Source organism: Dreissena polymorpha, chromosome 9 (assembly GCF_020536995.1).
Source record: "Dreissena polymorpha isolate Duluth1 chromosome 9, UMN_Dpol_1.0, whole genome shotgun sequence".
Lineage (NCBI taxonomy): Eukaryota > Metazoa > Mollusca > Bivalvia > Myida > Dreissenidae > Dreissena > Dreissena polymorpha.
In genome coordinates, this window is record NC_068363.1 from 14097243 (window position 1) to 14111635 (window position 14393).

Genomic DNA, 14393 nt, shown 5'->3' on the forward strand with positions numbered 1-14393 from the left:
TCAAATAAAGTTAATCCATAAAAAAAACATTGTTCGTTATACATGTAGCAATAGCCAATTTTTTAATGCTAGATGTGGTATGGCAACCTAGATTAAACAAGATACAAAATGCTTGTTTTTATTTTTTGTGCGAGAATATATTCCATGTGAATTTCTGGCATTGATATCTGAACATTTACAAGCTAATGCGAGACTGGCTTCAGGCAGTGCCGGAAGAATGACATATTCATGAGAACTAGGTCGTGCTTCTGATACTGACCGAAGCCAATCTCATATCTTCATACTTTTATACTGTTATTCTGATTAGCATGAGTGTCACATCTTGTTTTCTGAAAAGCTTTGCTTTATATTTATGTACATAAGTCAAAATAAATTTCTGTTATGGTATGAATCATAAATTATTTATGATATTCATGACACTTAAACCGTTTTGTCTCAATTGTACCAGTGTTATTTGGCCTAGTAAACATCTGCTTTACTTTATTTGTGTAATTGAATATCGGTAAGTATTGGATAAATATGTAATATATGAACTGCAAAAGTATATTAAGAATACATGTTTATATTCTGAGAGCTGATATTTACATATGATCATCATCTTATAAAACATATAGTTACCAGAAAATAATTTTGATTGGCATGTTTATTATTTGTGATTTGTTTGTAAATCTCCAACTGAAAAATCTGTCAAAAATACCTATTGGGTTGAGAAAAGCTGATTCACCAATATTTGCATGATTGCAGAATGTGATGCCAATACATAGCTAACATCGGTTTGCACATCCTATGTCTATCTTATTTAGTAAGTCGATATATGGCCCACATTAAAAAATGATTTCAGATCGACATCACTGATACTTAATGAATCTGCCCATACTTAAAGCATTTATCTTTCCATATAACCTTGACCTTTGAACTAGGGACAAAGACCTTGTACACTATAAGTCATACGTTTTAGAATTTGCAAATAACAGATGATGTAAGGGTCTTCAAAAGCTGTATTTTGCCCATATTTCAACAGTGGAATTTACGTATAAAGTTTGCCTTTACGATTGAGATTTTCGTTTCAACACATTGTTTCCATATGATGAAAAGTTGTGTAAGTTATATTAAAAGTGCTATATAAATGATGAAGTTACAGTCTGCATAAGCCAACACAAGAGGTGCATGAACACAAACCAAACCGCCATGGTGGCATCTTTATCAAAGTGATAGTATTAGGGCTCTTCACAAAAAACTTAGTCTAAGTAAGTCTAAGTAATATAAGTGTATCTTTAGGGATGATAAAAGATTTGATCTACATAGCTCAGCATACTTATTTCTTTGCTTATTTCTTTAATGAGTCTTGGCTCCATTCGTTGTCTCGGATCCGTTCCCGACATTGTGGCAGGCCTTGTGCAGGCTTTTTTGTTGCCGAAAACTATTTGATGTTCTCCTCAAACCTTTAAAGAACACACAGTATATTAAGCCCATGCATTCTCAATGCCATACAAATTTAATATTTGACCATAAATAGGCTTAAATAGAAGACATGAAAACAATAACTATTTATACAGACTGTAAGTTGAATAAACAACAATATATTTTTGGGCTTACATCTTCAAAGAGGATTTCTTACTGCAAGTTTGCTTATAATGCTTTAACATCTGAAAAATTTTCTTCAATTTTCATCTATTAAATCTATTACAAAAATTCATAATTCACCACAAATTTCTATAAACTGTCTTTGATTTTCCCTAAAAGCACCCTTGGGGCCTTGCATTTCTCTGAAGGATGGAGTTTATTCGGAATAGAAAATCATACATATATTTTCATTTCTACGAAAATATCCTCACTTTACTGTGTAGCACATTCTATAACCATATCAGTAAATGATAAATTAGATGCATGTACATGTATTTGGATTGATTGTTTAAGCAAAACATTAATTAACAATTATTGACGAATGTAATCATTTATATAAGGGAACTTTGAATTATCAATATTTTTGAAATTAGATAATAGCATTTATTCAGAAATTGTTTTCTGTAATGTTTATTAAAACAAAATAATAAATGGAAGATATATAAATTAATATAATGAATCTGAGTCAGTCAACCAGTTTAGAATCTCGCGGCAAAAAACGTTAATTCTTTTGACCACAATAATTTCTTTCAGGATTTAGTGTCAATGTGAGAAGATGTTAATATAAAGGGTAAAATTTATTTTGTAAGATAAGAGGTAAAGCCAGATGGCAATGCATATGCAGTTTTTTGTCAAAAATAGCCAATTAAAGTTCACCCTTTGGAAAATTATTAAAAATCACTCAACTTACAGAATAAGTATTTCAAAACATTGTCATGGCATTTTTTTTTCATTCAGCAAAAAGTTTATTAGAAAATAATAAAGCCTTCTATATCCATATGAACATTTCAAAACATAACTCATTCAATCAGTTCTGGTTAACATTTGGCCGCATTTATCCCCCCTGTAAGCATAATACAAAAGCTTTCTTGCTAAAACTTTGTCAATTTATTCCTTTACCAAATGTATACCTTCGACACTTATCATTTTGTTTTTATTGGGGCATAATGGAAATTTAAATACAAATTAATCGGAACTGCTGATTATCTGGAACTGGTTGACAAAGTATAGTTATATACCAAATATTATCTAGCATCATAATAGCATTTATACACTCATATAGAGTACCGTAATTACTCTATGTTTTCGGACACTCTAAGTTTTCGGACACCCCTTTTTTAAAGAAAAATAATTATTTTTCGTGACTCTTAATTTTCGGACACACGAGTTTTCGTCCATAATTAATGTCTCTAAGTTTTCGGACAGTAAATTTTACAGCGCTTTTTTACCAAATTTCGGTCCTGTTTTCGATATCTAATGACTCTTCGATCATGGGGTTTTACAACCAGATTAACATCATAAAACATGGCAGGTGCATGCCTGAGGGCAACAGATCATTACATTTGCGTTATTTGGTAAATAACCTTGTTTCAGGGTATTTAACAATGGTTTCGCCCGATAGCATAAGCGTTATAATGACAATTACCAGGGGTACCAATTAACAGTTCAATTATCTACCGCAATCGTACTACCCCTTCTCAGTAAAATAACTGTGACAAATACTTAACGCTTCAAAGTGTGATGCACCATATTGCAAGTTTTATGAACAATGGAAGGTGTTAGACAACAACTATCGGAAATGAGCAAACAAAGAATTCATAGTTTGCTTTTTTACTGTGTTAATTACAGGTTCATACTAGCGAGTATAGGTACATCACATGCTCATCTTTGAACTCGTTGGTCAAAGTTCAACCTTGTAGTAACTTTCTGTCAAATAAATTAAACATTTAAAATTATTTAAAATGCAGTGCAAACATATTTACCTGTAATTTATACTATATGGCATGGTATTGTACCAGCGTGTGCTATTACCGTTAGTTGTTGATACAATTGACGCTATTTTTGGACACTTCAATTTTCTACTCTAAGTTTTCGGATACCTGTATTTTGTGAATATTTTTCTACTCTAAGTTTTCGGACACACACAAATTTAATTATTTTTAAGTGTCCGAAAACATAGAGTAATTACGGTATTTAATTTTTATATAAGTTTGTGAAATAGAAACACAATAAAAGTCAATAATGTGAATTTAGTGGAAATCACATTTTGAAGTTGCTTTCTAACCATAGCAAAACATAAACTGTATATATAGCTCTGATGACATTTTAGTTTCCTACAATTTACTCAGCAAAACATTCTCAGTATACATATATATGAGCGGATATACGTACTTAATCCTTGATATTTCGATGTATATTATTATTAAAATAATACTGTGATAGAAGTTTATTTCATATAAGATTTATAATACAAATATTGAAGTTTAATATGAAACATTTACTTTCTGTTTCGAAGGTTCTTTTCATCGGAAGTAGTTGCGGGCGAGGTATAAAACCCGGAAATATCCGGAAAACCCGGAAATCTTTTAGGTAAAACCCGGAACCGATATAAATGAATATAACTTCATTATTATTCGTCCGATATTAATTATAATGGTACCGTTGTAAAGAAGATCCTCTACAGATTCTAACCATATCAAAATATTTTATGGCAGGGTCGTAGTCGGCCTGTAAATCGCGGACAAAGTCGGCCTGTTTTAACGTTTTTTTTTACACACGCAAATGCCGTAAAGAAAACCCGGAACCGATATAAATGGTTATAACTTCATTATTATTCGTCCGATATTAATTATAATGGTACCGTTGTAAAGAAGATCCTCTACAGATTCTAACCATATCAAAATATTTTATGGCAGGGTCGTAGTCGGCCTGTAAATCGCGGACAAAGTCGGCCTGTTTTAACGGTTTTTTTACACACGCTAATGCCGTAAAGAAAACCCGGAACCGATATAAATGGTTATAAATGCATTATTATTCGTCCGATATTAATTGTAATGGTACCGTTGTAAAGAAGATCCTCTACAGTTTCTAATAATATATAAAATAGTTTATGGCAGGGTCAGAGTCGGCCTGTAAATCGCGGACAAAGTCGGCCTGTTTTAACGGGGTTTTTTACACACGCAAATGCCGTAAAGAAAACCCGGAACCGATATAAATGGTTATAAATGTATTATTATTCGTCCGATATTAATTGTAATGGTACCGTTGTAAAGAAGATCCTCTACAGTTTCTAATAATATATAAAATAGTTTATGGCAGGGTCAGAGTCGGCCTGTAAATCGCGGACAAAGTCGGTCTGTTTTAACGGGGTTTTTTACACACGCAAATGCCGTAACGAAAACCCGGAACCGATATAAATGGTTATAAATGCATTATTATTCGTCCGATATTTATTATAATGGTACCGTTGCAAAGAAGGACCTCTACAGTTTCTAATGATGTTAAAATATTTTATGGCAGGGACAGTGTCAACCTGTAAATCGCTGTGCGGTAAAAGTTGACCGAAAAATACCGTGTTTTTTTACACAGAACAATGTCTTGAGGAAAACACGGAAAAGCTAAAAGGGGTTATAAAAGCATCCTTTTTCCAACCGACCATACATTTTTGGTACCGTTGTTACGGTATTCTTCTACTGTTTCTAAATATGTAAAAAATATTGTGAGAAAGCATAATATGAAATAAGGCGAAGCATCAAAGCGAAAATGGTTATATATGCATTATTATTCGTCCGATATTAATTATAATGGTACCATTGTAAAGAAGATACTCCACAGTTATTAACCATGTCAAAATAATTTATGGCAGGGTCAGATTCCGCCTGTAAATCCCGGTCAAAGTCAGCCTGTTTTTACGGGTTTTTTTACACACGGAAATGCCTTAAGGAAAACCCGAAAAAGGTAAACGGGGTTATAAAAACAGTATTATTGACTCGATATTAATTATAACGGTATTGTAGTACAGGAGAACCTCCACAGTTTCTAACCATGTAAAAATATTTTAAGGCAGGTTCAGATTCAGCCTGTAAATCGCGGTCAAAGTCGGCCTATTTTAACGTTTTTTACACGCGCAAATGCCTATAGGACTACCCGGAAAAGGTGATAAAATCATCACTTTCCCAACCGACCATACATTATTTGATACCATTGTAATGTAAACAATGGACCTATTCCTACGGCCGTGTTAATACCAATATGAAAAGATGCCATATCAATCCACAACCCCTGGGTAGGTAGATGGGCACCTTAGACCACTAAATCACGGTAACTCCGTCTGTTACTGCTACTTTTGACATTGATATTACCAGTTAAATGTCAATTTGGTGACATGGTTCATGCAATACCCTGAAATTTTCCGGGGACACGGTAACAACAACTGCCAATTAAGGATACAATGGTCGCGATCACAGGTTAGTGCCACTTATGTATATCTGCTCTTGGCATGTTGTTCTTACTTACTGTCAATCGAAGATTTGTGTCTTGGGTAGATATACAGCTTGTTGTCAAACCGTTCCGATCCGAATACTTAAATAAGAAGTTTTTTGTTAAGAAGAAATCATAACTGCAATACAAGTCTAGCTTTGATCACGATATAAATCATATAAACATTTTATGAATCGATGTTGATATAAAGTGTGTTAATTGACCTTGTGCTCGAATTGTTGTGTTTGATTTTATTTACTAACAACGCTCCAGTAGTGGGACATAGCCAGACAAAGTACTTGTCTGATTATTTGTGTAAGGGATCGTACACAGTGTTCTCGTATTCTGGATATAAAACGCTCCAGTTTATGTACGAGAGGGACGTTTTTGAAGTTGCGTCTTTCTTTTCGGTAAGTACCGTGCACAGTACATTTATATATATATATATATATATATATATTATGATATGATTATATATTGTATATATGGGTAGATTGCTCACTATGTATTGTTCACGATGTCTATACATAGTTATTTACGGGTGCATACAATCACCGAAAAGCATCGAATAGCACCGAAAAGCACCGAAAAAACACTCAATTTCTCGCTATATATATGCAATATATCGTTTCTAGTGTGTGTTAACGGGTTTAATTAGTTAATTAATGGTTATATGATTGTATGTCTATACTACAAAATTGGATAAATATCGGCAATATACCGACCGAAATGCTTTTCCTGTGCAGACCGAAAAGCACTCAATTTCTCGCTATATATATATATATATATATATCTCCTATATATATATTTCCTATAAACGGATTTAAATTAAATAAAAGTTAAGAAAAACATGTGTGGAAAAATACCAAATAAGCCAGATACTTCATTCTGATTTCGTAAATACTGTACAGATCTTAAATTTACGGATCATTGTAATTTCCTGCAACGATATCTATTCATACGACACACGAACACTAACACGGATCTTAATTAAGCAGACAAATGCTTCTGCTATTCACAAATTCACACGAGCCGCACTTTTATAAAGGATTATAACTGAATATACACTTATTGACAGAGATCAACGCAAATGTATATTATGTAACCTAAATGACATCGAGGATGAATTTCACTTTGTTCTTATATGTCCTTATTATAATGATGTTAGGAATGCATTAATTCCGAAATATTATAGAATCCGACCAAATATGTTTACGTTTATTAAACTACTTAATAGCACAAACAAAACTGTATTAAGAAAGCTAGCCATGTATTGTTTAACATGCTTTAAAATAAGAGAAAATGTCATATATATGTAGTGTTAAATAGAAATACATTTTTCACCAAAAAATAAGGTCAGAAATATGTAACTGTATCTATATTTTTGTAAACCTATATGCATAACATTGTGTGACCACTGTGTATTAAACCCACCCATGAACCATTCTCACGAAATATGTTCACGAAATATATTTCGTGTTTATTTAGATTATTTATTCTTTAAAATGATGTGTGTTTTTGTGTGTACTTCAACGCATGCTGTTATTTATATGTATGTTAATAACGATAAGCTTCACATGCTAAAGTCAAAAATAAACTATTCTGTTTTGTTCTGTTATATATTTGCAAATGCAGCAGCATCATACTAAAACAATCCCAGAAAAAAATGAATATCAACCGACATAACCGACAGAAATGATTTGATGCACGATGTGAATCAAAATTTAGTTTAAGTAATACGACACAAAGAAACTTTTTTAGTTTACGGATCATTTCGGCTTAGAGGACTGAGACAGTCATGTAACATATCAAATAAAATATATAGTTATAATCAACTGGTAGCAAGTTATAAATATATCGGCAATGTACCAACCGAAAAGCACTTCATGCTGTTTATCATCTTATACGCAAATTGGTGTAAATGTTTTAAGTATTTCTAATTGACGTGAAACTCTTAAATAGAAATTGCAGCATGACTTTTAGTTAATGTGCTTTGTATTAATAATAGCGATTTTAATCGTTCCATTAAAACCATTTATTGCGCGAGCATCGAAACACTTTTGAGTTATTGATGTTAGCACAATTCAAGGTGACACAGTAGTATCAGTTTTTAATTATGTGTAATTTCATTCGCACCTCTCGCTTAACTCAACGTTCAAAGGCACGCGCACTTTCACACTTTATTAGCGCCGTCTTTAATCTGTTCTATCTCTATTTACAGAACAGATTGATGTGAACTTAATGAACACAATTATTTTAACTAATGCAAGTTTAGCTAGAATTAATATATGACTACTTGCTATACAATCATTATCATTCGAAAATGGATCTTATTTAATTGTGGTTCCTTCTTTGAACTTATGCTGTCCGCCGACATTTAGAATAGGTAGTGTCAGTAATAAATGTATTGCTTTAGATTCACATGTTTTGTTTTTTTTAAGATATGAAAGATGCAAATGTGTTTAACTTATATTGTTTTCTGGTCTTTAAGCTGTCTTATATATGTGACTACGTGCTATTTTGTTGGAGAAATGAAAGATTCAAATGTGTCTTATTTATATTTTATCCATGTATCATGTGTATTCAGTGTCATGCGAAAATATATCTTATTTCTTAATTTCCACCTTCACACTTTATTAGCGCCGTCTTAAATTAGTTCATTAAATTAATTAATTTAATATAATGTGCAACGGTGAGGTGGATCAATGCTCGTTGTTAATTTAAATTACACACCACTTCAGCAATAAATGAAATCAGTTTTTTATTTTGGCTGTAAATCCAATTTTTTCCGAACAGTAGCCATGTTCCTGTGTATTGAGCTGATAAGATCACCACAGCAAGTTGCTAATACACAGTGTAGACTTAAACGAAATTGGTTATTTTGACTGTAAATCCAATTTTTCCAGTACAGTAGCCATTATGGTCATGTTCCTGTGTATTGAGCTGATACGATAACCACAGCAGGTTGCTAATACACAGTGTAGACTTCCCCTGTTTTATTATAGTATTTGTTATTTACCTGCTTGGAATAAATGACGTGTATTCATTCGGGTCTGATGGCGTTTTGTTAAAGGTCATTTAATGCGAAAAGCTGGTTTTCTGACATAATTTTTCAATCATTTAAATTTAAAAAAAAATAATGAAACAATGAATGTGTAATTTAATTCTCAACTCTCGCTTAACTCAACGTTCAATGGGACGCGCATAGTTCTTTTTATAAATTATGTACAAATATAATATGCTATACATTGTTGTTTATTTACTCAAGAAGTACCAGAAAGAAGCATTGTTATGTATAAAGCGCTTTACTTTTTCAAAATTCTACATTAAATAAAGAAATATCGTATTTTTTGTTAAGTGTACGTGCTTGATATATATTCATAAAATAGCAGTTTTTTTTAAACAATCGGACTTTAACCTATATAGCTTTTAATGACCATTGATAGATGAATAATGTTATACTATTATTTGTAATTTCAAAACATGTTACTTGGTGATGTTATTCACGTTCAATAAATACATCAGTTATTCTTATTAACCTGATGCCTGTTGTCTGCTACTGTTACAATACGACGCTTAAAAATGTGGATTGCATAAAGTTAAAGGTCAAATTCCGTTTGCACTATAATACTTGTAATAATGCATTATAAATATGTCAAGCATGTTCACTTTAAAAAATACGATACTTCTTTATGTAATGTAGAATTTTGCAAAGGTAAAGCGCTATATATATGACAATGTTTTATTTTTTCTTGTTGATTAAAAACAAAAACAAAATATACCAATACATATAATATGTGTACATACTTTTTTTAAACAAATATAATGAATCACGTGATGTTTTTATAATTTTGTTAAGCGTGCGTGGCATTGAACGTTGATTTAAGCGAGTTATGCGATTTAAAAACTGATACCACTCAGCTTGATTTATAATTCATGTTCCAACGCGCCAATGTATTTAATTAAATGGTTTCATGAAATTGTGTTTAAAAGCATAACGATTGAAATTATGTAAGAAACACAGTTTTGCACATAAAATGATCGCCAACAGACCCGAATTAATACACTTCATAAATGCCAATCAGATAAAAAACAATTCCAATAATAAAACAGGGGAAGTCTACACTGTGTATTAGCCACCCGCTGTGGTTATCCCTATTTATCAGCTCTATCTCAGGCACCTGGCTACTGTTATGAACAAATTGGATTTACTGATAATAACTGATGTCATTTATTGCCAAATTGTTATGTACATTTAAAATAAACAACGAGAGTGGACCCACATCATTGTTGCACATTAGTATAAACTTCACTGTAATCTGGGCGCCCCGTAATCTGTTCTTTAAATAGACATAGCCTTAATCAAGACGGCGCAAATTAAGTGTGAAGTTGGATATTAAGAAATAAGATCCATTTTCGCATGACCCTGGCAGTATAGCATGTAGTATTATATCAATAAGACACATTTGAATCTTTCATTTCTTCGAAAAAATAAGCACGTAGTCACAGGTAAAGAAGCTACATTAAGCGCACTGAAAAAGATGAATTGGACACATTTGCATCTTTCATTTATTACAAAGCATGTGAATCTGTACAATACTTTTATTACTGACACATTATTCTTAAAGTCTTTTTTTATAACAGTCTTTACGAACTCCAGGTTCTTCTGCTAGGAAGTGCCTTTAATGATTTAAATCAAATATTTTCTGTATATAAGTTGTGTGTTAGTTTCTTCACGGTGCGTATATTGTATATTGTCCTCTAGAGTCCGTGGTTTCTTCTATTACAGATTAATTGAGCTCGCTTTGAAGCATCGCCTTATTTCATATTATGCGTTTTCACAATTTTTTTTACATATTTAGAAACAGTGGAAGAAAACCATAACAACGGTACCAAAAATATATGGTCGGTTAGAAAAAGGATGCTTTTATAGCCCCTTTTAGCTTTTACGTGTTTTCCTCAAGACATTGTTTTGTGTACAAAAACAAAACGGTATTTTTTCGGTCAATTTTGACCGCGATTTACAGGTTGGCACTGACCCTGCCATAAAATATTTTAACATGGTTAGAAACTGTGGAGGTTCTTCTTTGCAACGGTTTCATTATAATTAATATCGAATTAATAATAATGTTGTTATAACCTCTTTTTCCTTTTCAGGGTTTTCTTTACGGCATTTGCGTGTGTAAAAAAACCCGTTAAAACAGGCTGACTTGTCCGCGATTTACAGGCCGACTCTGACCTTGCCATAAACTATTTTATTTATTATTAGAAACTGTAGAGGATCTTCTTTACAACGGTATCATTACAATTAATATCGGACGAATAATTATGCATTTATAACCATTTATATCGGTTCCGGGTTTTCTTTACGGCATTAGCGTGTGTAAAAAAACCCGTTAAAACAGGCCGACTTTGTCCGCGATTTACAGGCCGACTACGATCCTGCAATAAAATATTTGCATATGGTAGGAAATGTAGAGGATCTTCTTTACAACGGTACCATTATAATAAATATCGGACGAATAATAATGCATTTATAACCATTTATATCGGTTCCGGGTTTTCTTTACGGCATTTGCGTGTGTAAAAAAAACCGTTAAAACAGGCCGACTTTGTCCGCGATTTACAGGCCGACTACGACCCTGCCATAAAATATTTTGATATGGTTAGAATCTGTAGAGGATCTTCTTTACAACGGTACCATTATAATTAATATCGGACGAATAATAATGAAGTTATAACCATTTATATCGGTTCCGGGTTTCTTTACGGCATTTGCGTGTGTAAAAAAAACGTAAAAACACGCCGACTTTGTCCGCGATTTACAGGCCGACTCTGACCCTGCCATAAACTATTTTATATATTATTAGAAACTGTAGAGGATCTTCTTTACAACGGTACCATTACAATTAATATCGGACGAATAATAATGCATTTATAACCATTTATATCGGTTCCGGGTTTTCTTTACGGCATTAGCGTGTGTAAAAAAACCGTTAAAACAGGCCGACTTTGTCCGCGATTTACAGGCCGACTACGACCCTGCCATAAAATATTTTGATATGGTTAGAATCTGTAGAGGATCTTCTTTACAACGGTACCATTATAATTAATATCGGACGAATAATAATGAAGTTATAACCATTTATATCGGTTCCGGGTTTTCTTTACGGCATTTGCGTGTGTAAAAAAAACCGTAAAGCACGCCGACTTTGTCCGCGATTTACAGGCCGACTACGACCCTGCCATAAAATATTTTGATATGGTTAGAATCTGTAGAGGATCTTCTTTATAACGGTACCATTATAATTAATATCGGACGAATAATAATGAAGTTATATTCATTTATATCGGTTCCGGGTTTTCTTTACGGCATTTGCGTGTGTAAAAAAAAAACCGTTAGAACAGGCCGACTTTGTCCGCGATTTACAGGCCGACTACGACTCTGCCATAAAATATGTTGATATGGTTAGAATATGTAGAGGATCATCTTTACAACGGTACCATTATAATTAATATCGGATGAATAATAATGAAGTTATAACCATTTATATCGGTTCCGGGTTTTACCTAAAAGATTTCCGGGTTTTCCGGATATTTCCGGGTTTTATACCTGCCCTGCATTGCTCATGCGCGAAAATCAGGAATCAAAACAATAACAATGAACTATTCTATTGTCGACTCTCGGCAATTATATTTATGGTTCGTGTGAAGGGACTGTCATAATACACAGAACAATATATCAAAGATATATGTGATGTTTATGTTCTGGCGGTCAAGTGGCAAATGCCGACATTAATCATCTTATTAATTATACAACAATAACAGTAATAACATTTATAAAAACATGGCAATAATGTAATACAATGAATACAATAAATACAGTTAATACAATACATACAATAAATATAATAAATACAATAAATACCTTACGTGGCATTTAATTAGAACAGAAATTACAACAATACAAAGGTTAAAGTTTATAAATTGATTTATCACTAACCTGTAATAATAACGCAGAACAATATATCAAAGATATATGTGATGTTTATGTTCTGGCGGTCAAGTGGCAAATGCGCGGTTACTTGCGCTTTCCACTTGACCAACGCCGCGAACCAATCATGCGTGTAATAGGTTTAGGTGATATAGACTGGTAAGGATGTTAGTTGAACTGTAGTAACTGTTTGGAAAGAATTAAGGTTAACAGTAAAATAGATATATATTGATTTCGTATGTTGAGATTTTGCAAAGAAATAAGGATTTGTTAATTTACTCTATGACATACTTCCCCTGCCCATAAAATAAGTCTCCTGACTTATACTTAAACGCAACGCATATACCTCAATACTTCAACGCTAAAATATTATTCATTTATTTTAAATAATAATCATACATGAATAATAACATAACGTTGTGTGCATCAATACGGCTACATAATGCACGGTTAAGAAAGTATGTTTCGCGGTAATATCCTAAATATCACGAACGCTCACGAACATTGGACATTGCGGACTGCATAACAGTTTAACTGCAACATCTATCAAAATTATAATATTTGACTAACGACTACAAAAGCCATGTACTATTGCTACCACTACAGTCTTAACAATAGTAGTAACAATTACCACCTAGTAATATAATTGATACGCCTGTGCATATCGGCTAAAATGATCAGTAATGACAAGAACGATTTCAAACCCGCCTTTTGAACGCTCTAACGACAAATAATCGATGCATACGATCTCTAATGGTGCTGTCGACTCAATAGGATGAAGTTCTACGAGTGCAGCGACCACACTGTTTCACCTTTTCGGCAACAAACGCATCAAAAGCAGGCCAGTAGAATCGCTCCTTTATCAGGCTAGTGGTACGATCCCTACACTGGAGACATCTAAACATATCGTCCCTGAGATGTTCGGGCACAACAATCTGTGTTCGGTCAACATCATTGACCTTCGCCCTGCGATATAGTACACCGTTTTGTACAACCAATTTGTCCCACTCTCTAGCATAATGTTTGCAACTATCCTTCGAAGAAGGTCTATTGCAACTGAGAATGTGACAGACAAGTTCTTTCAGCTGTGGATCATCCGGTTGAGCCTTGATCCAGTCCTTGTTAGAAAGACTATATGATTGAAGAAGATCTTCCGGTATATCTTCAGTTGGATCATTCAAAGGTGACTCATTTCCTGGCGAAACGAAAGTTTTGGTAAATCGGAATGTTGACCTCGGCAGATGTACATACGGCGTCCATGACCGATGGTGAAATGCGAGTCCGTCCGCATCGTTGTTGTTCTTCCCCTTCCGATAACGAATGCTGAAGTCGTAATTTGCGAGAGCCGCGATCCATCGTTGCCCCGTTGCGTCAAGCTTTGCTGATGTCGTCACATAGGTGAGAGGATTGTTATCCGTAACAACCTCAAATTTCCCGCCGTACAAGTAGTCGTGGAATTTTTTACACACGGCCCACTTGACAGCGAGTAACTCGAGCTTGTGAGCTGGATAACTGC

General features: G+C 33.4%; 2 protein-coding genes across 12 annotated transcripts in view; one reads left to right on the forward strand and one right to left on the reverse strand.

The window, feature by feature from the left end:
* Positions 1 to 14393, forward strand: part of LOC127844170 (uncharacterized) — a 295187-nt gene that overhangs the window by 249761 nt on the left and 31033 nt on the right. The gene's annotated exons all lie outside the window — the stretch shown is intronic.
* Positions 1 to 14393, reverse strand: part of LOC127844162 (uncharacterized) — a 76361-nt gene that overhangs the window by 48501 nt on the left and 13467 nt on the right. For 4 of the 7 annotated variants that reach the window (XM_052374192.1, XM_052374188.1, XM_052374194.1 and 1 more), the window contains exon 2: positions 1316 to 1442. In XM_052374192.1, the coding sequence (XP_052230152.1) occupies positions 1316 to 1382 (67 nt within the window). In that variant the 5' untranslated portion in view covers positions 1383 to 1442. Of the gene's footprint in view, positions 1 to 1315; positions 1443 to 3435; positions 3688 to 3795; positions 3952 to 14393 lie in introns of those variants that run through there. The other 3 variants (XM_052374189.1, XM_052374190.1, XM_052374191.1) reach the window with 3 other exon arrangements.